The sequence below is a fragment of the Pogoniulus pusillus genome, chromosome 13, assembly GCF_015220805.1.
Source record: "Pogoniulus pusillus isolate bPogPus1 chromosome 13, bPogPus1.pri, whole genome shotgun sequence".
Classification (NCBI taxonomy): domain Eukaryota; kingdom Metazoa; phylum Chordata; class Aves; order Piciformes; family Lybiidae; genus Pogoniulus; species Pogoniulus pusillus.
The window spans coordinates 10,366,153-10,391,495 of NC_087276.1; the positions used below are offsets into that span (position 1 = coordinate 10,366,153).

The 25,343-nt window shown below is 51.7% G+C and overlaps 1 protein-coding gene across 2 annotated transcripts in view; it reads right to left on the reverse strand.

Annotated features, from left to right (window-relative positions):
- Window positions 1-1,187: 1,187 nt before the first annotated feature.
- The window catches only part of IFT80 (intraflagellar transport 80), an 85,939-nt gene continuing 61,783 nt past the window's right edge, over window positions 1,188-25,343 (reverse strand). Inside the window, exons 20-21 of one of the 2 annotated variants that reach the window (XM_064152946.1) lie at window positions 16,032-16,148; window positions 1,188-1,359 (exon numbers count right to left, since the gene is read on the reverse strand). In XM_064152946.1, the coding sequence (XP_064009016.1) occupies window positions 1,345-1,359; window positions 16,032-16,148 (132 nt within the window). In that variant the 3' untranslated portion in view covers window positions 1,188-1,344. Of the gene's footprint in view, window positions 1,360-16,031; window positions 16,149-21,960; window positions 22,169-25,343 lie in introns of those variants that run through there. The other variant, XM_064152947.1, reaches the window with a different exon arrangement.

Consider the following 25,343-nt stretch of genomic DNA (forward strand, 5'->3'; position numbering starts at 1 on the left):
CAGGTTTAACCCAGGGGTGGGTCTGAACACTATCAGGTGTGGTGGTTTAGCCCACTCCCACCTCCCGTCTAAGATCCCTAAAATCAGGGGCCCAGTGCTGCACCCCGGAGAACACCGCTGGTGACTGCCCACCAGCTGAGGTTACCTCACCTCTGCACACACCCAGGGCCTGCTTATGCCAGCCTGCATATAAAGGCTGCAAGACCATGCCCCAGCAGTGGCAGAGATGAGGCCCACGCTGCCAGGGGACAGCAGGTTGTGCTCCGACTTGTGAGCACTGGCACATAGGTTGGCACTGCCATACAGGAACCCAAACACTAAACACTGGACAGGAAAGAACTGCCCTTCCTGACAATGCCTATGCCAGTCCCATGTCCCCTTTGCCAGTCTATGGGCAGGCAGGGAGGAGGAATGCCAGCACCCAGGGTCACCTTGGCATTGCCCTCCATCCTCTGCCAGTTGGAAATACCCTGGGCAGCTCCAAATGCTGCTGGAGTGTTGAGAAAAGGAAAATCCAGCTGCTGCCCTCGAGTTGGCACGTTGAGATCTGCCCTGAGATGCTGGCAAAGCTGATTGTGGAAAAAAAAATGTAATGAAAAGAGAGGGGAAAACCAGCCCAAACCTGCAGCAGCACAGAAGGGATTTTTTTGTTGTTGCTGTTTAAAAATGGAATTTAAGCTTCTCCACCAGAAGCATTTTGGTGCTGCGATGCTCCTGGAGCACCTCAGCTGCTCTGAGCAGTGGAGCAAGCCTCACAGAGCCAGCAGCTGCTCTGTCCTGGGAGTGCCAGCTGGTGGCATCCACCTCTGTAGGGCAATGAAACACCCCTGCCAGAGCCCATAGAACCTGGGGGAGGGCTGCTTGGGCCCATCCAGGCTTCCAGGCAAGGAAACCCTTTGGCCAAGCTTTCACACCCTCACTCCCCACCCCTGCCTGGCTGCTTCCCAACTGAGCACACCAAAGGCATCCAAAGACATCTTGGACTGTGCCCAGATGAGCCCTTTGGGCAAAGGCCTGTTGGATGTTTTCAAGCTATTCCTCTCATGCCAAAAGCTCATCTGCCTCAGCCCAGATCTCAGCATCAACACCTTGAGGAGAAATTCCTTTAATCTGAGAGTGCTGGAGCAGGCTGCCCAGAGAGGTTGTGGAGTTTCCTTCTCCAGAGACCTTCCAAACTCACCTGGATGCATTCCTGTGCAACCTGACCTAGGGTGTTCCTGTGCCAGCGGTGGGGGGCGTTGGACTCTAGAAGTCTCTTCCAGCTCCTCCCTTTCTGTGATTCTATGATCCTTCTGCCCTTCCACCAACCTCAACGCAGCTCCTGGGTGCAGGCAGCTTATGGGGTCACCATCTGAGCACCTGCCCAGGGCACAGAGCAGAGGGGGAAAAAAAAGGAGAGAAAGAAAAGATAAGCTCTGTAAACAAACCTAAGGGTGAAAGCAAACATAGTCCCAAAACGTTGTCCCAGCTGCCTTTGAAGTGCTCAGCTCCCACCTCCTCCATATCTCCAGGACAACCCAGACACAAAGCTGGTAGGAACAGGATACTGCTGTTTGTAAAATTGGAACCCAACCAAACAAGAAAACTCTTTACTAGGAGACACCAGGAAAGGGCCATGAAGGGTCAGGTCAGGCAGAGATGAAAAGCTCAGCAGTTTTGCTGAAGGAAATCCCCTCGCAAGCAACACCCTGCAGCTGGACCAAGTCCAGCCTGTGGCAAGCCAGAGGAGGAGGAAAAAGTTAATAGAACAAAGACAAGAGCTTGGAAAGGGGAGGGGTAGTGGTGAAAAAGTGCCCATGGTGCAAGGTAAACAAGGGTAAAATAAGCAAGGCAGAAATGAGAAGCAGAAGATGGATTTGATCATCCTGTTGGGTAGTAGGAAAAGGTCTTTCCTGAGAGAGTGGTCAGACATTGGCACAGGCTGCCCAGGGAGGTGGTGGGGTCACCATGCCTGGAGAAGAAAGGAAGGAAAGGAGGGAAAGGAAGGAAGGAAGGAAGGAAGGAAGGAAGGAAGGAAGGAAGGAAGGAAGGAAGGAAGGAAGGAAGGAAGGAAGGAAGGAAGGAAGGAAGGAAGGAAGGAAGGAAGGAAGGAAGGAAGGAAGGAAGGAAGAAAGAAAGAAAGAAAGAAAGAAAGAAAGAAAGAAAGAAAGAAAGAAAGAAAGAAAGAAAGAAAGAAAGAAAGAAAGAAAGAAGAAAGAAAGAAAGAAAGAAAGAAAGAAAGAAAGAAAGAAAGAAAGAAAGAAAGAAAGAAAGAAAGAAAGAAAGAAAGAAAGAAAGAAAGAAAGAAAGAAAGAAAGAAAGAAAGAAAGAAAGAAAGAAAGAAAGAAAGAAAGAAAGAAAGAAAGAAAGAAAGAAAGAAAGAAAGAAAGAAAGAAAGAAAGGAAGGAAGGAAGGAAGAAGGAAAAGGGAAAGTTGAGTACTGCTTGCATCCAGGACAAGTTCTTGCAGGCAGCACTGCAGGGTTTTCCTGCCTCTCCTCTCAGTTCCCATCACTGAAGTCTTCTGGGGTAAACCACTGTGGGCAGCCATCCAAGCCTGCATGGAGGAGTCAGGACACTGAATCGAATCACTTTGGCTGGAAGAGACCTTCAAGGTCATCCAATCCAACCATTAACCCAGCACTGCCAGGTCACCACTGAACCATGTTCCTCAGCACCACATCTCCACAGCTTCAAAACCTCTCCAGGGCTGGAGACCTCAGCACTGCCCTGGGCACTCACAGCTCCTGCACCAGCCGTGGAGGGCAGTGGTATGAGACACGGAGCAAACCCCAACTCTTCTCTCTCCCTTGGCAGGTTTTTTTTTGGATGGTTTTTCAGTACAGAGGTTGACTGTGGCACTCCTCTCCTCCTGCTTTCTTTTTCATCTTTTTTTTCCTTCTTTTCTCATTTTTCTTTCTTCTCTTTTTTTTTTTCTTTTCTCTTTCTTTTTCTTCTTATATTTCATCTTTTCCTATTTTTCCTTTTTTTCTTATATTTTTTCTGCTTCCTCTTTTTCTTTATTTTTTCTTTATTTCTTCTTTTTGTGTTCTTCTCCTTTTTCCTTTTTCTTCCTTTCTCCTTGTTCTCATTTTCTTCTCTGTTCTCTTCTTTCTCTTTTTATATTTTTTCTTTTTCTCCCTTTTCTTTTATATTTTCTCCTTATTTTTCTTCCTTCTCTTTTTGTATTTCTTCTTTCTCTTTTTTTATATTTATTTTTTCACTTCCTTTTGTATATTTCTTCTTTCTCTTATTTTTCTTTCCCCCTTCTTTCCTCCACCTTCTCCTCCTCCTCCTCCTCCTCCTCCTGCTGCTGCTGCTGCACTGGGCGGAGTGGCTGCCACACCAGAAGGCTGTGCTGCCATTCAGCCAGACTTGGACAGGCTGAGGGCTGGGCAGGGAGACACTGAATGAAATTCAACAGGGCAAGGGTAGAGTCTGGCACCTGGAAAGAACAACCCCAGGGATCAGGATAGGTTGAGGACTGAGCTGTTGGAAGGCAGTGAAGGGGAAAAGGATTTGGGGATCCTAGTGGTTGGGAGGGTGACCATGAGCCAGCAATGTGCTCTGGTGACCAGGAGGGGCAAAGCCATTCTGAGGTGGATTAGAAGGGCTATGGTGAGTAGGTCAAGAGAGGTTCTCCTGCCCTGGTGAGGCCACATCTGGAGTACTGTGTCCAGTTCTGGGCCCACAGATCAAGACAGACATAGAACTGCTTGAGAGAGCCCAGCGGAGAGCCATAAAGACAATGAAGGGAATGTAACATCTTTGTTATGAAGAGAGCCTGAGGGAGCTGGGGCTGTGCTGATGGGAGAAGAGGAGCCTGAGGGATGCCCTCATCAATGTTTATAAAGCTGTGCAGGGTGAGTGCCAGGAGGCTGGAGCCAGGCTCTGCTGGGTGATGCCCAATGCCAGCACAAGGGCCAGTGGTGGAAGCTGAGGCATAGGAAGTTCCATGGAAATGTGAGGAGGAATTTTTCCCTGTGAAAGTGACAGACCCTGGCACAGGCTGCCCAGCGGGGCTGTGGAGTCTCCCTCTCTGGGGACATTCAGAACCTGCCTGGATGTGTTCCTGTGTGACCTGCTCTGGGTGACCCTGCTCTGGCAAGGGGGTTGGACTGGATGAGCTTTGGAGGTCCCTTCCAGCCCCTGGCATTCTGTGAGTCTGTGACTCAAGCTCCACCAGAGGGCAGTTGTGCTGGCTGGTTTCTGCTGGCTGTGCACCATCCCAGCACAACAGTGTGTGTGTGTGCGGGGGGGGGATGCTTAAAATGTATGCAAAGTGAGAGGATTTGCCTGGCTGTACCCAAAGGATGGCTATCCACGGATTCATGGGGGAATCTGAGAGGCTGCCCTGTGCCAGCCTTGGATGTGGGCTTCGATTGTTGGCTGGGGACACCCATATAAAGGGACATTGTGCACTTAAATCTCCTTTGTCAGGAAACCCAGAGCCTTTTGTTCAAAGCACAAAGGAGTCACATCCTTTTCAGGCTGTCCCTCTGCAATTAGCTTAATTAACTAGCCGTGCTCCAACTGCAGGATCTGCTCAGCCTTTGCCTTATTCATACATGGCCTTCATGCCTCTGCTGAAGAGCTCTTCTTGGATCCCCACCACCAGCTTCTGCTGAGCACAGGCCAGCTCCTTATTCATTATGCTGAAATTAGATTGTTCCTCTCCAGCCCTTGCTCCATCCTCAGGTTAAACAAAGCTCTTCCTGCAGCTGCAGGAGCATTACTTATTGATGACAGCAGAATTCAGTGCTCTCCTTGAAGGGAAGGGATCAATTTTCATACATTAAGTTTCCAATTCCTAAGCTTCCTCCTCCATACCTCCATACATCATTGAATCACAGAATTGTCTAGGCTGGAAGATCAGCAAGTCTAACCCTTATCCTCTGGCCCTCAGCATCACATCTCCATGGCTTTGAAACCCTTCCAGGGATGGGGACTCTTCTGCTGCCCTGGACAGACTGGGCCAGGTCTGCAATGAGCAATAGATGATCAGATTCCTTGTATCCTCTCAGGCTAACAAGGCTCAGACTCTTCCACCAGCTTCCTTCCTCCTCAGAAGTGCCTGTCCAGTCCCTAGATCTGATACAGAGGGTCAGAGGTGTGAAAAGCACCACCAGGAAAGGGGGGAGCTAATGAATGAAGGCCAGCAGGTGGAGGGAGGGGATTCTGCCCCTCTGCTGAGAGCCCCCTGAAGTGTTGGGGCAGCTCTGGAGTCCTCAGCACAGACAGGGACTTGCTGCAGCAGGGCCAGAGGAGGCCACAGCAATGCTGGCAGGGCTGGAAGGGCTCTGCTGTGAGGCCAGGCTGAGAGAGTTGGGCTTGGTCAGCCTGGAGAAGAGAAGACTCCAGGGAGACCTTCTGGTGGCCTTGCAGTGCTTAAAGGAGCTGAGCAGAAAGCTGGGGACAGACTTTTGAGCAGGGCCTGGCAGGAGAGGACAAAGGGGGATGGTTTGGACTGAAAGAGGCAGATTCAGGCTGGAGAGAAGGAAGAAATCTTTTACACTGAGGGTGGTAAGAGCCTGTCTCAGGTTGCCCAGAGAGGTGGTAGAAGTCCCATCCCAGGAATCATTCCAGGTGAGGCTGTTTGAGGCTCTGAGCAACCTATTTGTGCTTGCTCACCTCAGGGGGGGCTGGACTAGAGGAGCTTGAAAGGTTCCTTCCAGGCCAAGCCGTTCAATGATTCCATGAAGAGGAGGCAGCTGCAGCCTTGCTGCTCATCAGGTTATCAGGACTGATTTAACTAATCACCGCAGAGACACTTTGGGCTGGTGGGCAGCTGGTTTGAGATGGTTGGGTGCTCGCCAGGGTTGGGTGCTCCCCCCAGCGCTAGGCGCTGCTGGCTCCAAACCCTTTTCCTTGTCGCACAGCCTACACCAGCATCTTTCTGGCTGCTATTAAGTGATCCGTACCAGCACCAAGTCAAAGCTGCCTGCAGATGGCAACAGCTCCCCAGCCTGTCTCATTTGAGGGGGGAAAAGACTCATTTCCTGGGGAAAAAAAAAACAAAACAAAACCAAAAAGGAATGGTTTATTGCCGGGGCAGTAACGTTACAGAGAAGTCAGTGCCTGGTCGCCTCTAAACTAGATGTGTAGGGTTGTTTCATTCCATCCTAAATGTCTGCTGGGGCTCTCCAGAAAGCCCCTTGAGCTCCTTCACTCAGGCAACTTTTATCTTTTAAGGTTGTTTTTTGTTCCAGTTTTTGTATTGCAAAGCAGAAATCTGTGAGGTTTGCAGCTCCACATTTTCACTCAGCTCCCTACGTTTCCTTTCCCTGTCACACTGAACTGTCCAGCCAGGGGGCAGAAGTGACACAGCCACAGCCCTACAAGTGTCCCAGTGTGTGATAAGCCAACCTCACACTCACTTTAGGCTTTTTTGACAGCTGCACCTTTGGGAAGCTCCATATTTTTTAACCTATTCCCTGGAGGTGTTCAAGGCCAGGTTGGATGAGGCTTTGAGCAACCTGCTCTAGTGGGAGTTGTCCCTGCCAGTGGCATGGGGTTGGAAACAGATGATCTTGAAGGTCTTTTCCAATCCAAACCCTTCTGGGATTCTTTGAAGTTAAAAGTGTTTCAGTTTAAGATCCCAATTCTTGGTGACCTGACTCCAGAAGCTCCATCACTCCAATGCTTCCAGAGCAGGCTCTCCATGCTGGATTGATGTTCCTACTGGCTGCACAAAGAGGGCTGTAAGGGGGTTTGGGTTTTTGCCCTAACTGATTGCTCCTTGCAGTGAAAAAGCAAATAAGGAGAGAGAAGGACTCTGAGCCAGGAAAGACAGGAAGGAAGCCAGAGGGAATTGCTGGATGTGGTGGAAAGGACAGGCAAACACTCTGGCTGTGTGCGACGGGAAGCGGTGCGGAAAGGCAGGTCACTGGGCACATGTGGGACATCAGCAGGGCCTAGAGAGCAGCTCTGGTGAGGAGCAGCTGAGCGAGATGGGGTCCTTTAGGCTGGAGGAAAGGAGGCTGAGGGGAGACCTCCTCATTAGCCACAACTCCTTAAGAGAAGGTTGGAGCAAGGTGGAGCTTGGTCTCTTCTTCCAAGGAACAAGTGATAGGACAAGAGGAAATGGCCTCAAAATGGCCCAGGGGAGGCTTAGATTGTGTATTAGGAACAATTACTGGAAGAGTGGTCAGGGGTTGGAACAGGCTGCCCAGGGAGGTGGTGGAGTCCCCATGCCTGGAGGGGTTAAAAAATGTGTAGTCATGGCAACCTGGGACATGGTTTAGTGGCCATGGTGGTGCTGGGTTGAGGGTTGGACTGGGTGATCTTAGAGAGATTTCCAGCCTTGATGATTTTATGACTCTATGAAAATGGAGAGACAGAAAGGGGAGTTTTAGCCAGATGCAGTGAAGTGTCTGTAGAGCACCACAATCCAAACCAGAATCACAGGACTGCAGGATGTTAGGGGCTGGAAGGACCTCCAAAGATCGAGTCCAACCCCCCTGATGGAGCAGGGCCAGAGAATCTAGCACAGGTCACACAGGAACACATCCAGACAGGGCTGGAAAGGCTCCAGGGAAGGAGACTCCACAACCTCTCTGGGCAGCCTGTGCCAGTGCTCTGGGACCCTTACAGTCAAGTTCTTCCTCATGTTGAGGTGGAACTTCCTCTGCTGCAGTTCATATCCATTGCCCCTTGCCCTATGCCAGGGCACAACTGAGAAAAGTTTGTCCCCTCCCTTCTGACCCCCAGCCCTCAGGTATTTATAAACATTGATCAGAACCCCTCTAAGTCTTCACCAGACCAAACAGCCCCAGGGCTCTCAGCCTCTCCTCATCAGGCAGTGCTGCAGTCCCTTCATCATCATTGCAGCCCTCCCATGGACTCTCTCCAGTAGATCCCTGTCCCTGCTGAAATGGGAGCCCAGAACTGGATGCAATATTCCAGGTGAGGTCTCACTAGGACAGAATAGAAGGGGAGAAGAACCTTCCTCCATCTGCCGTCCACACTCCTCTCAATGTCCCCCAGGCTGCCATTGTCCTTCTTGCCCACCAGGGCACTTTGCTGGCCCATGCAGAACCTGCTGTTCAGCAGCACTCCCAGCTCCTTCTCCACGGGGCCTCCCCTAGCCCTTCATCCTCCTCCCGTGGCTGCTGCCTCCATGCTGCAGCCTCAGCAGCATCATAGAAGCACAAAATCATAGAATTACACAATGGGCTGGGCTGGAAGGGACTCCAAAGCCCATCCAGTCCAACCCTTCTCCAGCCAGCAGGGACATCCTCCTCTAGATCAGGTTGCCTACAGCCTTGTCCAGCCTCACTTTGAATATCTCCAGGGAAGGAGCCTCAAGCACCTCCCTAGGCAACCTGCTCCAGTGCTCCACCACCCTCATGATTAAGAACCTCCCTTCCTCCTGCATTTCTCCTGAGGATCAGTGAGTCATTTTGGTTGGAAGGGACCTTTCAGATCATCCAGTTCAACCTCTTAACCCAGCACTGCCTGGGCACCACTAAACCACGGCTTTCAGCACTACATCTGCAGGAGATGAGTCCCTTGCTTGCCCTGCCAGGGTGATCACCCCTTTTCCACCCACACTGCTGCAGGGGTTTTGTCCTTTTATTTGGTGTCCTAACAAGTTACTGACCTAGCTGCTCTTATTTGAGGCTGTAGCCAGGCAGTGAGCAACAGAACAAGGGGACATAGTCTCCAGTTGTGCCAGAGGAGGTCTAGGATGGATGTTAGGAGGAAGTTGTTGCCAGAGAGAGTGATTGGCATTGGAATGGGCTGCCCAGGGAGGTGGTGGAGTCACCATCCCTGGAGGAGTTGAAGCAAAGCCTGGCTGAGGCACTTAGTGCCACGGTCTGGTTGACTGGACAGGGCTGGGTGCTAGGTTGGACTGGGTGATCTTGGAGGTCTCTTCCCACCTGGTTGATTCTATGAGTCTATGATTTGGGGTGGCTCTTAGGTTCACCTCCAGCTGTGCTGTGTCACCCATGGACTGGTACCCTGCTGAGCAGCAGGGCTGCAGCTGCCTGCTCTTCATGGAGTCACAGAATGCTTTGGGATGGAAAGGATCTTTCAAGCTCATGTAGTTCAGTGAAAAAGAGGAAACTGAGGAGAGACCTTATTGCTGTCTACAGCTACTTGAAAGGAGGCTGTGGGGAGGCTGCTGCTGGTCTCTGCTCACAGCTAATTAGTGATAGGACAAGGAGGAATGGTCCACCACTGGGTAGGTTTAGATTGGACATTAGGAAAAAGTTTTTCACAGAAAGAGTGGTCAGGCACTGGAATGAGCTGCCCAGGGAGGTGGTGCAGTCACCCACCCTGCATGTGTTTAAGGGTGGTTTGGATGTGGTGTTTAGGGCTAGGGTTTAAGGTGAATCTTCTAGAGTAGGGATCTAGGTTGGGCTTGGTGATCCTGAGGGCCTTTGCTAGCCTGGATGTTCCTGTGATTCTCTGATCCTCTGACATCCCTTGGGCCATACCATCCATGCCACTGCCAAGGTTGCCAAGCCCAGGGCAGAGAGGGAGAAGATGCTTCCTAAGGAAGCAGGTCTCCCCAGCCCTAAGGGAGCCATGTCTAGGGTGGCAAGTGCCTGCTTCTCCTCCATTTGATTCATTGGATGACTTTTATGTTGACCAGATGGGAGGTTTTGGGCTTAAAGTGTCTATCAAGGGCAGGTTTCTTGGTGTGACCTTAAGCTAGCTCATGTCCCCAGCAGCCAGGACTGGTTAAAGGAAGAGAGTGCAGCACAGTTTGTAATTTGTGGTGGTTTCTGGGTGTAAGTGGACCCCAGAGCTGTCCAGAGCCATTAATAACCATCATAAGGACAGAGAGGAACCAGCTGGGAAAGTCCTTCCTAATTGGATCTGCAGGCAGCTATCACTGCCCACCTCTGCCTCTGCCCTCTTTGCACAGGCTCCTGAGGAGCACTGAGTCTACACCACCCTAAGAAGCTTCCACTCTTGAAATGAGCAGCAGAACCCAGCGCCGTGTGCTGTCCATCCAGCCCCTGAAGGGCTTTTTCTCCCTCCCAACCCTTCAAGGCTTCCTTTAATTTTCTCTAGCTCTGTGATTCTGAAAGGAGGAAGAGCCTAGAGCATTCCTGGGGCACAGGATGAGCACCCCTGGCTGAACCCCCACTTGTGAGCAGCCAGACATGATTTCAGCTCCTGCTGCTCTCTTGGGGTGAGCTCAGGATGCTCGCAGGCAGCGGGCGAGGAGGCAGGCAGCTGGGCAGGGCTCCTTCGTCTGCCTTCTGACTCATGTGAGTCGTGTGGGTGGCAGAGAAAGCACTGGGAGAGAAGGAGGAGTGGGAAAGAATCTGCTGCTATATTTAACCACAAATAATAGGAAGAGACTGAGCTCTTTGGGCTCACGTTGTAAATAACAGTGAGATGAAATCATCCCAGAAATTCCTGACTGGATCATGGCAGCCCCTTGAGAAATGGCATGACTAACCAGGACCATGGCTTGGAAAAGTGTTGTCCCCTGTGAAAAACACCAATAAACCCCCAGTATTAAAAAATAGGGATATTGGGGAAACCCAAGCCACTGCAGGGACCCTTCTAACAGCCAATATTGTCCATTAGTGCCTTTTGCTTGTTGCTGTGTCTTAATCCTTTCCAGCACAGATGGGCTCAGCTGCTCATCCACCCTTCCACGGCATGTTGGTCATCCAAGCATCTCCACCAACCAACCTCCCAAGGGTCTTGCTGTCATTAGGGTGATGGGGCTTGAAATGAGGACAGGCTACAAGAGTTGGAGTTCTGCAGCCTGGAGAAGAGAAAGACTTGAGGAGATATTGTAGTGTCCTTCCAGTATCTGAAGGGGCCTACAGGAGGGTGGGGGAGGGATTATTGACAAGGTCTTGTAATGACAGGATGAGGAGGAATGGGTTTGAACTGGCAGAGGGGAGATTGAAACTGGATGTTAGGAAGAAGTTCTTTGAAGTGAGGGTGATGAGACACCGGCACAGGTTGCTCAGGGAGATTGTGGCTGCTACCTCCCTGGAGGTGTTCAAGGCCAGGTTGGATGAGGCCTTGAGCAACCTGCTCTAGTGGGAGGTGTCCCTGCTTATGGCAGGGGTTTGGAACTGGATGAGCTTTGAGGTCCCTTCCAACCTAAACCATTCTGTGATTCTATGATTAAAGATGAGCTTGGATCACGGATCCTCCCTGGGGGTGTTCAAGGCCAGGCTGGATGAGGCCTTGAGCAGCCAAATTTAGTTGAGAGGTGTCCCTGCACAGGACAGGAAGGCTGGAGATGATTCCTTAGGCCCCTTCCAATCTGAGCCATTCTGTGATCCTGCAATCATAATGTGACTGGACCGGGCAGAGAAATGGCCACCAGGGCAAATAGTCCCTCTGTGAGATGTTTGTTAGTGGTGAGCAAAACCTCACCAGATGAATGGGAGACTTTTTGTAGAGCCAAAGGCTTCAAGTCCTTACTGCAAAAGCATTATTGGAGGGGAGGAACAGGCACACCCCAATCGAAGTAATGGTTTGTGCTGATAGAAGCAAATTCAGGCAGATCAGGACAGGCTGCAGAGCTGAGTGGAGCAGAACCTCATGAAGCTCAACAAGGGTGAGTCTAGGGTCCTGTACAGCCTCCTGCAGCAGTACAGGTGAGGAGAGACTTGCTGGAGAGCAGCTCCACAGAGAAGGACCTGGCACTGCTGGAGTCATCAAGTTCTGCATGGGACAGCAACGTGCCCCTGCAGCCAAGGACCGTGGGAGCCTGGGGGACTGGATGAGGCACTTAGTGCCATGGTCTACTTGATTGGATAGGGCTGGGTGATAGGTTGGACTGGATGATCTTGGAGGTCTCTTCCAACCTGGTTGATTCTATGATTCTATGATTCTAGGACATGAAGAAGAGTGTGGCCAGCAGGTCAAGGGAGGTTCTTTGCCCGCTCTATTCTGCCCTAGTGAGGTCACAGCTGGAGGACTGGGTCCAGTTCTGGGCTCTCCACTTAAATAGGGGCAGGTGACTGCTGGAAAGAGTCCAGTGGGGGCTACAGAGATGCTGAGGGGCCTGGAGCAGCTCTGTGAGGAGCAAAGGCTGAAAGCTCTGGGGCTGTTGAGCCTGGAGAAGAGCAGCCCCAGAGGGTATCTGAGCAATGCTCAGCAATAACTAAAGGACCTGTGGGGGGAAAGGAGTTGGGGCCAGGCTCTTGTCAGTGATGCCCAGGGACAGCACAAGGGGCAATGAGCACAAACTGGCAGCCAGGAGGTTCCACCTGAGCAGGAGGAGAAACTTATTTGTTGTGAGGGTGCTGGAGGCCTGGAGCAGGCTGCCCAGAGAGGATGTAGAGTTTGCTTCTCTGGAGAGATCCCAAACCCCCCATGGCATTGTGCTGCTGGGCAAGCTGCTGTGGGTGCACAGACTGGATGATCTTCAGAGGTTCTTCTAACCCCCACCGTGCTGGGGCTCTGTGAAATGAGATACATGAACTGTGACACGGAGCCTGGGAAGCCTGAGAGCACACTTGACACCGATGTCGTTGCCCTGTGATATTTCCACCTTTTATTTACTTGAAGAAAATGCATTTCTGTCCTGGAGGACATCCAAACTTGGTAAAAGAAGGACTGATCTAGCCTGGGAAGGAACCAGAGTCACACAGGAGTGTCTCAGTCTCTCTCTCTCTCTTACTTTCTCTGATTTTTGAGAGTCCAACAGCAAATATTTGCTGGCAGCAGAGATTTCTGAGCTGTGAGGTAATGGCTTTATTTCCCCCCCCTCCCCGTCCTTACATATGCAGAGTCATCTTCTCATTTCTTCAGCCTTATTGCACTCACAGATGTGCTGGGAAAATGTGAAGTAACAGAGCTCAGCTTTGTGTGCTGAATCCAAGGAGAGCTCTCCCTCAGCAGTGCTCCAAAGCTGGCTGCTGCTGAGCTTTCAGAAGAGCTTCTTCAGGAGTTGCTGCAGACATGGTGAGAAAGAGATAAGTTCTGAAGCTGGTTAGTTTGGAAAAGAGGAGGCTCAGGGGAGACCTCATGGCTGTCTACAGCTACCTGAAAGGAGGCTGTGGGCAGGCTGCTGCTGGTCTCTGCTCACAGGTAATTAGTGATAGGACAAGAGGGAATGGCCTCAAGCTGCCACTGGGTAGGTTTAGACTGGACATCAGGAAGAATTTTTTTCCCAGCAAGAGTGCTCATGGACTGGAGTGAGCTGCCCAGGGAGGTGGTGCAGTCACCAACCCTGGCTGTGTTTAAAAGTAATTTGGACATGGTTCTTGAGGCTATGGTTTAGGGTGCACCTTGCAGAGCAGGGATCTGGGTTGGACTTGGTGATCCTGAGGGGCTTTGGCAGCCTGAGTGTTTCTGTGATTCTGTGATCTTGTGTTTGCAGCAGCTGTTGTGAAGGTAGCAGCAGGGAGGCTGAATGCTGCTGGTGCAGCACCTGCCTCACTAGGGAATGAAAGGACCTGAAGGTGTTGCCTGACAACCAGCTGAAGATGAGGCAGCCTAGAAGGCCACCAGCAGCCTGTCCTGGATCAGCAATGGTGTGGCCAGCAGGAGCAGGGCAGGGATTGTCCTCCCAGACTGAGCACAGCTGAGGCTGCAGCTTGAATGCCGGGTTCAGTTTTGTGCCACTCACTCCAAGAAGGACACTGAGGGGCTGGACCAGGTCCAGGGAAGGGCAACAAAGCTGGGGAAGGGTCTGGAGAACAGGGCTGGGGAGGAGCAGCTGAGGGAGCTGGGGGTGTTCAGTCTGGAGAAGAGGAGGCTGAGGGGAGACCCCATTGCTCTCTAGAGCTTCTTGAAAGGAGGCTGGAGTCAGTTGAGGTTTGGTCTCTTCTCCCAAGAAGCAAGAGACAGGGCAAGAGAAAATAGCTTCAGTTTGCCTCAGAGGAGGTTTAGGTTGGATGTCAGGAACAATTTCTTCCTCCTGAGAGTTGCCAAGCCCAGGGCCAGCCTGCTCAGGGCAGTGGTAGAGTCCCCATGCTGGAGGGGTTTCAGTGCCATGTAGGTGTGGTGCTGAGGGTTTAGTGGTGACCTGGCAGTGTTGGGTGAAGGGTTGGACTCAAAGATCTCTTCCACCCAAAATGAATCCATGTTGCCACAAAGAGCCTGTTCATCCTCCATCACGGCAGCAATTTGTTCCACAGTTCCCATCAAAAGCCTCAGCTCTCACCAGGCTTGGGTCCTCTGGATTTTCTGATCTGACTGAAGCTTGTTTTCATCCACACCTTTGTCTCCCATCATTGAAAGCTGCACTTCTCTCCACCAATCCATTTGGATTTTGTCCACCACCCAACACTGCTCATCATACTTGAAGCTTTCAGTGTCTCGCCCCCAAAAACCAAAGCCTCATCTCCAGTAGGTTTTTCCCAAGTGGTTTTCCCATACTGGGGGGGAGATATATGGAAGAAAAAGGAGAATGCAGATGTGAAGCATCACTGCACAAAGAGCATTTGAGGTCACAAGGTGCCACGAAGGTGGGTTCAGAGCTCCATAAACATCACAGGGCCAGTTCCATGCCCTACCAAATAATCCTTTTGCCAGCTTAGCTCTTTGGCACCATCTGAAAGATCTGGAATTTGAGTCTTTAATGATCCACTGCTCCAAGAGGATCAATGTATTGCTCCAGGGGTCATTTGCTGGATCAATAATTGTCCAGCCCTCATAAGCCTGGAGAAAAGCAGCTTCTGCAGCTCCTTCTCAGAAGCCACTCAGCAGCACTGGGCTTGACTCTGGGCAGCAGCACAGTGGCTTCCCACAGCCTGCAGAGAGCAGATCCTTTTTCCCTCCCTTTTTCCCCTCCAGCCACTGCTTTTCTCACCTGATGGGGCACAGAGCTGAGTCTCAGCCACGTTTCTAGGCTGAGCACCCACATGCAGTATGCAGCCCACGCTGGAGGGCCAGCTCAGATGTCATCTTGCATGAGCTATCAACAGGCTTTAATATTTCATTGAGCTCTGATTGAGGAGCTGCAGCTGATCAGAACAGTTGTTAAATGCAGAGCCTTATTAATGGAGCCATCAGCTCAACTGGAAGCCTGCTGTTGGCTCGACACTGAATTTGCCTTTTGCCACCCCTGGACTGGCACTGGGGAAGTCACATCACAAATCCTGGGTTAAGTTTTGGGCCACTTACTCCAAGAAGGACATTGAGGGATTGGGGCAGATCTAGAGAAGGGCAGCAAAGCTGGGAAAGTGTCTGGAGCACACATTTTTAGCTGAGAGACCTGAGGTTGTTCAGCCTAGAGAAAAGGAGGCTGAGGGAGACCTCATTACACTCTACAACTGCCTAAAAAGAGGTTGGAGCTAGATGGGGCTTGGGCTCCTCTCCCCACTAACAAATGACAGGTGGAAAGGAAACAGCCTCAAGTTATGTCAGAGGAGGTTTAAGTTGGACATGAGGAACAATTTCTTCCTGGGTCATCAAGCCCTGGATCAGGTTGCCCAGGGCAGTGCTGGAGTTTATAGAGTGGTTTCAAAGCTGTGGAGAAGTGGTATTGAGGGCCATGGCTTAGTGGTGTCCTGGCAGTGCTGGTTCAGGGTTGGACTGGATGATCTTGGAGATCTTTTCCAACCACAATGATTCTACATTTTGAAGTCTGGAGCAAATGCAGCCCGAGGCACAGCACAGACCTGACATTGAAGCCGGCAATTTGCATTGCTGATCCTGCTGGCCATGGGCTGGGCTGTGACCCTGAGGGACAGCAATGGGGCCCCTAAACCACCCCCTTCACACTGTCTGGTCAAGCCAACCATAAAGCACCTGAGGCCAGGGCTGTGCCACACTTCTGCCACCTTCTTGCCTTGGCTCCACATTTGCAGCCAATCTTTCCTGCAGTTCCCAGCAGCCTTCTGCAGGGAGTAATGCCCAGGAAGTGAGGAAGATGCAGAACAAAGCCCTGAAGGTGCAGCAAGAGATAGTAGTTTCTCATTGTCTGCCAGCAGCCCAGCACCAACAGCTCCCTCCTTCCCTTCACATGATTTTCCTGCAAGCTCTGCCCAACACTGCATCACTGCCCAGAACCTTTCCCTCCCAGTTTCGACTCTGAACACCCCAAAATTTGGAGTCATTAGGACAGGCATGAGTTACCCAAAGTACAGGGATGACAGCAGAGGCATCACTTACAGACGTCAGCAACCAAATCATCCCAGGGCGAGTAAACAGGACAGAGGAAACAAGCACATTACACATGATGGCCATGTAGGTGGCTGTGCTGCTGGGTATCTGATTTGGCCTGGTCACCTAAAAGGAAACCAAGCAGAACAGCACTGGTTACTTCTTGCCATGTTCCATCTTAGTCAGTTTTTCCATGACTAGGTTAGAGCTTCCCCTTCTTTCCCTCTCTTCTCTGTCTCCTCTCCCCTCCTTCCTCTCTTCCCTCCTCTTCTCTCCTCTCCCTCACCTCTCCTTTCTCCTCTCCTCTCCTGTCCTTTCCTCTCTTCCTCCTCCTCCTCCTCCTCCTCCTCCTCCTCCTCCTCCTCCTCCTCCTCCTCCTCCTCCTCCTCCTCCTCCTCCTCCTCCTGCTGTTGTGTTTTCCTTTGTTTTTCTCTGTTCTCCTTCATTCTCCTCTTGAAGATCATCCAGTTTCAACCTTCCTGCCACAGGCAAGGGACTCCTTCCACTGGACCAAGCTGCTCAGAGCCTTGTCCAACCCGGAATCCTCTGCTGAGAAGTTTTGCAGCTGACCTCAGGGGTAACCAGCAAACAATGCAGACAAGGAGATACAGTGATGGTATGGAAGAAAATGAAGGATTTGGGCTCCAGAAGTGTGGGCAATGGTCACTACTGGATGACATGGGGAGCCCCTGGCCTTGCCATCAGGAGAAAAGCTGTGAAACCTTAATGGTAGGACTAAAAACCAAGCAAAAGGCAGACTGAAGGGCTCACTTTCATCTGAGCCTTGCACAGGCACTGCGACCCAGCCCTGTTGCTGCCTGCTCCAACACTCAGTTGCCCTTTTGCAGTGGGCCTCAGCACCTTGGATTTCCCCTCCTGTGGGTCACTCAGAGCTCAGGTGTCTCCTGCCCTCATGTTCTTGGGTACCACTCAGCCTTGGGTACTGTTGATGCCTGCATCCTCCCCATGTCCTCAGGTTCTTCCCCCATTCTCAGGTTTATCCCTACATCCTCAGGTACGGCTCATCCCTGCATCCTTGTGTTCATACCCACATACTCAGGTTCATTCCTGCATACTTGGGTACCACTCATCCCATATCCTTGGGTTCATCCCTGAATCCTCAGGTACTGCTCATCCATGTAGGTTTAGACTCATCCCACATGGCTGGGTACTGCTCATCCCTGCATCCTTGGGTGCCGCATTCTCACATCCTCAGGTTTATCCCCACGCCCTTGGAGACCAAATCCTCACACTCTCAGGTTGATCCTTGCATCCTCAGATTCATCCTCACATCCTTGGGTACCACATCTTCAGGTCGATCTCTGCATCCCCAGGCTCACCCTCACATCCTTGAGTACCACATCCCCCTGTTCTTGAGCTCAGATCACCTCTGGTGAAGGACCCTGTCCCCACACAGAAGGCACCTTCCAGTTCAGCAGTACGTTTTGGCGACACATTCATCACGACAGCCAGGTGCCGGGGACATCCCACTGGTGACCTAGCTGGGAGAGGCCGGGCTGGGCCGTGCGATTGTCGGTTCCCCTGCGGCGCAGCCTGGCTTGCAGCCCGGTCCCGCAGGGCCCCATTATCCTTTGAGCCGAGGCCAAATGGCCACATCAATTTTTCATCGGGAGAAAAACCACCGCGAGCGGATAAAACCGGGAGGGGCATGGAGGAGGAGGAGGAGGCAGGAGGGTGATGCCCAGCAGCTCCAGCGCCTCCGCAGAAGGTGCGCTCAGGGACAGGGAGCCGGGGATGGCGGGCGGGCGGGGACCGGCACCGTGCGGCAGGGGTGGCTGCGGCGGGGCGGGGATCGGGGCGGGGGTCGGCGCCTGGGGGGCTGCCGCGGATCGCTCCTGGCTTCCGCGGGCGCGGTGGCTGGCGCGGAGGCTGGCAGCGCTGCTGGTCCTGCTGGTGCTGGTGGCTGCCGGTTGCGTGCTCCGTCGCCGCGCCTGCTCCGCGCCCCGCCGCCGGCCCCCGCCCGCCTGCCGCCGGCCCCCGCCCGGCCCTGGTTCCGTCCCCGGTCCCGGTCCCACCGCGCTGCTAGACGTCGGGGGTCCTGCCGCTGTCACCGAAGAGGAACCGGGGCTGGAGATGCCGCCGCTGCCCCGCTACGAGGAGGTGAAGCATCTGCCCAGCTATGAGGAAGCGCAGCGGGACCCCCGGCACCCCTCCGGGCACCGAGGAGTTTGCGGTTGAGCCCCCGGCCGCTGCGGACCAAGCACCGCGGAGATGTGCTGCTGGGATGGAGGGACACAGCAGTGGCCATCAGATGGGACACACATGCGGTGGTCGTCTGCACGCAGAGGTCTCCAGGAGGGACACAACAACCTCCCCTGGATGGACACTGTGGACCTCCAGGGGAGGCGTTGAAGCGCCATGCAGACGTGGTGCCGAGAGACATGGTTTAGCACCAGACTTGGCAGAGAGTGGTTGGACTTTATGATCTCAAAGGTCTTTTCCAATCGAATGGATTCTATGATTCTAACTGTCCCTGGGATGGTTGCTTGGACATCAGGCTTTGCAAGAAGGGACTTGCAGAATTCCAAGTGAATGTGGCTGCAGGATACCAGGGCTCACGGAGGAATGTGCCACCACGCCTGGCAATCGGATGCTGCTGCTCCCACTGGAACAGCCTACAGGACACCCGAGCTCCTTAGCAGGCCATGCCCTAGCCCTGATGGGACCACTAGTCTGAAGGAGCTTCTCCTGCTCACCAGCCTGAAGCGTGGACTGGGCAGCATGGTGGGTAGATTCTACTGCTCAGCTTCCAAGCCCCAGTGCAGGCTGGCTGAGAAGAGGACTAAATCCTGCAGGAGGAAGCTGACTTGGGGACACTACCTCCAGCATGATGCTATCACCTCCAGTACGATGATTTGCTATTTCTGAGGTGGTGAGCAGAGCTGGCTGCAGTTGTCCAGCGCTTCTCGTCTGGGCCTGTGCCCTGGGAACATGGGAGTGTGCTTGTCTGTGGAAGCAGCAGGAAACCACTTGCAGGGCACCATGGACACCACTGCATGAAGTTGGCCTGGTGGTGCAACCCTCCCCCCTCCTGCACCCGTGGGTGGCAGGGGTAGGTGTGTGGTGGAAAACAAGATGAGGCTTGCTCTTTGGCGTCACGCTGTGGTTGTACCAGGCCTCATCTTTGTCAGCAAGGCAAAAAGGAGAACCTCCAAAGCTCACTAATAAAATATGAGCACCTCCTGGTCCTGTGCTTTTTGTTCCACTGAGGTGACCTAGGATCACTTCTCCAAGGGAAATGAACGGCTCAATTCAGACCTGTGGGGGGCCAGCTAAAGAGCTCCCTGCTAGAGTGGGCATGAGATGCCCTCCTCCTCTTGTACGCAAGGCTGGAAAGCATTTGAGGTGCAAGAGAGATGCTCCTCATGCTGCAGAAGCAGTAGGTGTTTGCTGAGGGACATCCACTATGACATTGTCCTTTGGGCAGGCTGAGATAAGAAAGCAACTTGGAGAAGTCATTTTGATTAGAGAAATCAACAGCTCCTTCTCCACCTCCTTTTTCTTTGCCAAAATACTTGGGCCAAGGAGAACATTCTGAGACAGAAAACACCATGTGGAAAGTATGGCCCAGAGGTGGCATCTGTGGGGAGGAGCAGGCAGCACAGGTGAGCCTCAACTGACCAGCAAGGGGTTGCAGCCCATGGATGGCATCTTCAGGACCAAGCTGAGGCATCCCTGGGGTAAAGCCTCTTCTCCCCTGGCTGCTGTCCCAGGAGGGCTCTGTCCTTCATGTAGTGAGGAACCCAGAAGTTTGTGTGGTTCAGGGCTGAGTGTGCATAGGAAAAACTGATGTGATCAGTAATAAGTATGTTAAAGTCTTCATCATGCTTTGGCCTAGGAGCTAAAGAACCTTTCCTATCACCTAGAAACACAACAATCCTCCAAAATCAAACTTGATGTGGCCCTGGGCAGCCTGATCCAGTTGGAGGTGTCCCTGCTGACTGCAGAGGCATTGGACAAGATGACCTTTGAGGGTTCCTTCCAACCCAATGCACTCTGTGAATCTTGCTACCTCTCTGTGAATGACAGCACCAGCACCACCCTGAAGGGCCATGGGTGTGATAGCACCTTTGGAACCCTGGCACTCAGTCCGCTGTTCCCTCTCAGCTTCACTGTTACACATGCATTTTTAATGAGCTTTTACTGCATTTGCTGCCTCTGCTACCCTTCCAAGTGACCCAAGAGAAAAAGATTGAGCTGAGCCACTCAGCTTTGTCCTCAGGTTGTGCTACACATCCGAGGCAGGCTTCATAAAGCTCAGATTGAACGGCTGCCACTGGTGATAGTTTGGTCTCCATCCTGCAACTAGTAAAGCTCTCTCTGCAAGTCAGGGGAAGGGGAAAGTGTTCCCTCTGCCACGTCAGTCCACCAGAACAGTGTGGGGCTTCAAATGCTGCTTTATTTAGCAGGGAGGTGGATCAATGGAGATCACCTAACACAGCAGCAGGAGACAGAACTCTGACCCTGTTCTCAGAAAGAGATGTAGGAACTGTGGAAATAAATCATCAAAGAGAATAAATTTGCCAGATAGACAGATTCTGAACTTTGATGGAAATGTTTGAAAGATCCGTGCCACACAGTGCCAGCTGCTCTCAAGGGTCAGGGCTGGGCTGGCTACCAGCTGAGTGCCAGAGGCTCTCCAGGAAACCCTCTGCCTTCTCAAAGGGAAGAGAAAAGGTAGAAGGCAGACTGATGGGCTAGGGAAGAAACCAACCCAGTTGGTATGGAAAGAAGAACAAATGCCATGGGATAGAGACAGAGAAACACAAACCAAGATGGAACTCAACCCCTGAGGGCAAGAATGGCACCACTGATGCTGGGGGCAGGCACTGGGCAAGTCCCAGACTGTGGGAACCACATTCAGGAGCTGCATTCTGGATCTGGATTGAGGAACACAGGGATGGATTTGGAAGGCAGAAGGGATAGAGTCCTCCTGGGACAGTGGCCAGGGAAGAAGAGGCTTCAGCCTGGGGATGCATCAGCTTGCTGCTGAAGATGCCATCCAGGGGCTGCAACCCCTTGGTGGGCAGTTGAGGCTCACTTGTGCTGTCCAGAGGAGGCCACAAAGATGGTCCAAGGGCAGGAGCAGCTCTGCTGTGAGGATAGGCTGAGGGTGCTGGGAGTGTGCAGCCTGGAGAGGAGAAGACTCCAGAGGGACCTTGGAGCTGTCTGCCAGTACCTGAAGGGATCTTGCAGGAAGGCTCCAGAGGGACTTTCGCTGAGGGTGACTGGTGACAGGCCAAAGGGAATTGGTTTGGAACTGAGGAAGAAGTTGTTCAGTGTGAGGGTGCTGAGACTCTGGAATAGGCTGTCCAGGAAAGCTGTGGCTGCCTCCTGCCTGGGGGTGTTCAAAGCTAGGTAGGAAGAGACTTTGAGCAGCTGGGCATGGTGGGGAGGTTGGAGATGATGATCTTTGAGCTCCCTTCCAACCTAAGTCATTCTGTGACTCTTTGACAATTCTTTGATGAAACCCCAAGCTGCCAAAATCATCTGAACTAATCTAGTGAAGAACTTGCTAGAACATAAGTAGCAGAAGAAATACAAGTTACTGTAACTGGGAGTGAAAGACTTTTTTGTACTTTCCAGGTGCTAGCCCCTGTCTTAATGCAATTTAAACAAAGCTTTGCTGAGGTCTATGAAGTTGCAGAAAAAGCCAAACTACTTAACCAGGTGCTGAAATGGGGAAATTGGTACTTAGAGACAACCAAGGTTAAATCAAGTTAATGCCAATGAAAACTTAAAAGCCACTAATGGGAAGAGAAAAGTGAATTTCCCAATTTTTTTTGTCATCCTTGTTTTGTGGACCACAAGGCAGCTTGGAGAAAGGCATCAGGAGATAAGCACAGCTCAGGATGAGACCAGTCAGTAAAGCACTCTGCCCCAACTACTCCAATTCTCTCTCCTGCTCCACACAAACTGCTTGCTGAGGGCTTTTTATTGGCATTTGCCAAAAGAGAGGAGCACAAAACTTTGCAGAGCAGCACTTCTGGAGGTGGTGAGCAAGAGTACAGTCACTGCTGGACAGTTACGCTGGCTCTCACCGCAGGGCCGGCTGCCGCTCGTTCTCTCTCTCTGGCCATTTCCATCTCTATTTTGGCTTGGATTTTAGTCCAGTCGACTTCCAGCTGCAACAAAAGTGAGTGCAGAGAGGTCAAACTCATGGCATAACTTGAAGATACAAAGTGGCCAGATCAACCATTCAGGTGCAAGTGACAGCTTGTACTAATGGCATGCACGAAGGCACAGCTGAGTTCTACCAAACTCACCTTTAAAATACAAGAAGACTGGGCTCTTTCAACAAACATGGATCCATCCCATTGTGCCTGTTGGGCAGGGCAGAGGTTGTCCCTCCTCTTCCTGGCTATCTATTAAGAGTATGGCCAGCAGGTCAAGGGAGGTTCCTTGCCCACTGTTCTCTGTCCAAATCAGGTCACATCGGGGTTAACAGATCCAGTTTTGCACTCCCCAGTTTAAGAAAGACTACTGCAGGGAGTCCAGTGGAGGCTGCAATGCTGCTGAGGGGCCTGGAGCAGCTCTGAGAATGGCAAAGGCTAAGAGGCCTGGGGCTATTGAGCCTGGAGAAGAGCAGCCCCAGAGGGCATCTGAGCAATGCTCAGCAAGAGAGAAAGGAGCTGTGTGGGGAAAGAGGCTGGGGCCAGGCTCTTGTCAGTGGTGCCCACGGACAGCACAAAGGGCAATGAGCACAAATTGGAAGCCAGGAGGTTCCACCTGAGCAGGAGGAGAAAGCTGTTTGGTATGAGGGTGCTGGAGGCCTGGAGCAGGCTGCCCAGAAAGGTTGTTGAGTCTCCTTGTCTGGAGAGCTTCCAAAACCCTCTGGGCATTGTGCTGCTGGGCAAGCTGCTGTGGGTGCCCTGCTTTAGCAAGAGGGTTGGACTGGATGATCTCCAGAGGTCTCTTCCAACCTCACCACTCTCTGATTCTGTAAGTTGTATCTAATTTAAATGTAATGACACTTGACCACTGAGAATGTAGCTCTTGATCAATAATACATGCAGTGATGTCTTCTGTCTGCACCTAAGGTCCCCCAAGTAACCTGATGGTCTATTACACTAGTTATCTGCTATGACAGAAATCAGATTTCTGCTTGAAATTTGTTTTCTCCATTGAGAAATGTTTTAGCTTTACCCTGGCGTTCCTCCAGCTCAGAGAATCATCAGCTTCTGGCTGTATTTTATTTAGGTGAAATTTCAGACAATATGCAGGGGGGTTGGATTTGTTTCTGGAAGGGCTTACCCTCACAGCAAATGAAACATTCAAAGTGTTTAAAGTAGGGACTATATCCCTGGTATGAACACAGGCTGGAGAGCAGCCCCATGGAAATGGACTTACAGCTGCTGGGAGGTGCAAGGCTGGACATGAGCTGGTACCAAGCACTGCCAGCCCAGCCCCAGCCTGTCCTGGGCTGCAACTGTAAGGGGAGCAGGGTCAGGGAAGACCACAGCAATGCTGGCAGGGCTGGAAGGGCTCTGCTGTGAGGCCAGGCTGAGAGAGTTGAGGTTGTTCAGCCTGGAGAAGAGAAGACTCCAGGGAGACCTTCTGGTGGCCTTGCAGTGCTTAAAGAGGCTGAGCAGAAAGCTGGGGTCAGACTTTTGTTCAGGGCCTGTTGGGACAGGACAACGGGGGATGGTTTGAACTGAAAGAGGTAGATTCAGGCTGGAGAGAAGGGAGACATGTTTGATGCTAAGGACGGTGAGAGCCTGTCCCAGGTTGCCCAGTGAGGTGGGAGATGTCCCATCCCTAAGACCATTGCAGGTGAGGCTGTTTGGAGCTGTAAGCAACCTGCTCTAGCTGCAGCCAATCCTGCTGAGTGCAGGGCAGTTGGACTCGATGACCCTGAAAGGTCCTTTCCAACCCAAACCAGTCTGTGACTCTGTGTTCCACGTTAGAGCAGGGTCTACCACTTGTCTTTCTTTCCAGCAATGCTTGACATAAAAGAATGGCTCAGGGTGCACCTGATGACCAGGAAAACATGTCAGAAAACTGGGCAAAGACTGTGAAGTTGAGCTTCACTGCTGGAGAATTAAGCCTGTCAGTAATGGGATGGGAAAAGAATCTCAAGTGCTGCAGAGGGAATTTTCAGCATAGCTGTTACTCTGTTAACCGAGTCATGAAATAACACAGCAGATCCTCTCTGAGGGAGGACGCAGCTGCCAGGCTCCCATGCTCATGTGAAGAGGTTAATCCCTCATTTCAGGATGCATTTACTGGCTCCAGGTGCTTTGCATCTGATGCCTGCCATCTTTATGGAGCTCTCAGAAGGAATGTTTGCCTTCCCAGATGTCACCCAGATGCTAACCATCCCATGCACAGATAAGGCTGATTCTAAGAGCTACTTGCCAAGGCACTACACATCAGCTCTCAGGTGTGAGTTGTAACAACTAAGCATGTGGCAGATCTCAGCTGCACTAGACAGGAGAGGTAAAAACTTATTTAAGCCTGAGCTGTAGGTGGTGAAACTGAGACCCTTTTTCTTCCCCAAGGAGGAAGGCTACCACAAAATCTTGCTGCTTCTCTTCCATGCTCTTAGTATTTCCTTCTCACTTTGCCTGACTTGTGTTAACAATTTAGCTGCCACTGTAGTCATACAGATTCACAGTCTGCATTGGGTTAGAAGGGACCCTCAAATGGCATCTTCACAGAATCACATAAACATTCAGGCTGGCAAAGCCCCTAGGATCACCAAATCCAAGCGTTATCTACCCTCTACAAAGTTCTCAAACCATAGCCCCAAGCACCACATCCAAACAACTTTTAAACACAGCCAGGGTTGGTGACTGCACCACCTCCCTGAGTAGCTCATTCCAGTGCCTGACCACTCTTACTGGGAAAAAAATTATTCCTAATGTCCAGTCTAAACCTACTCAGTAGCAGCTTAAGGCCATTCCCTCTTGTTCTATCACTAATTACCTGTGAGGAGAGACCAGCAGCAGCCTCTCCACAATTTGTCCAGTCCCCTTCCAGACAGGGGGACTGTTGTTTCCCTGATCTGCAATCAGGGAATCCAACTACAGCAGACTGCCCGGGGCCACAGCAAGTCTGACCTTGAATGTCTCTAGGGACAGGGCATCAATCACATCCCTGGGAAATCTGTTCCAGTATTTTACCACCCTCATTGTGAGGAACTTCTTTAACCTTAAACTTTACCTTAAAATCTGCTTCATTATGTAGGTTTCCCCTTAGTTTCATGTCCAGCTCACAAGACCTCCAGAACCTTGAGGAGGGCAGATTTAGACTGAAGATTAGGAAGGAATTCTTTAGAGTGAGGGTGGGGAGACAGTG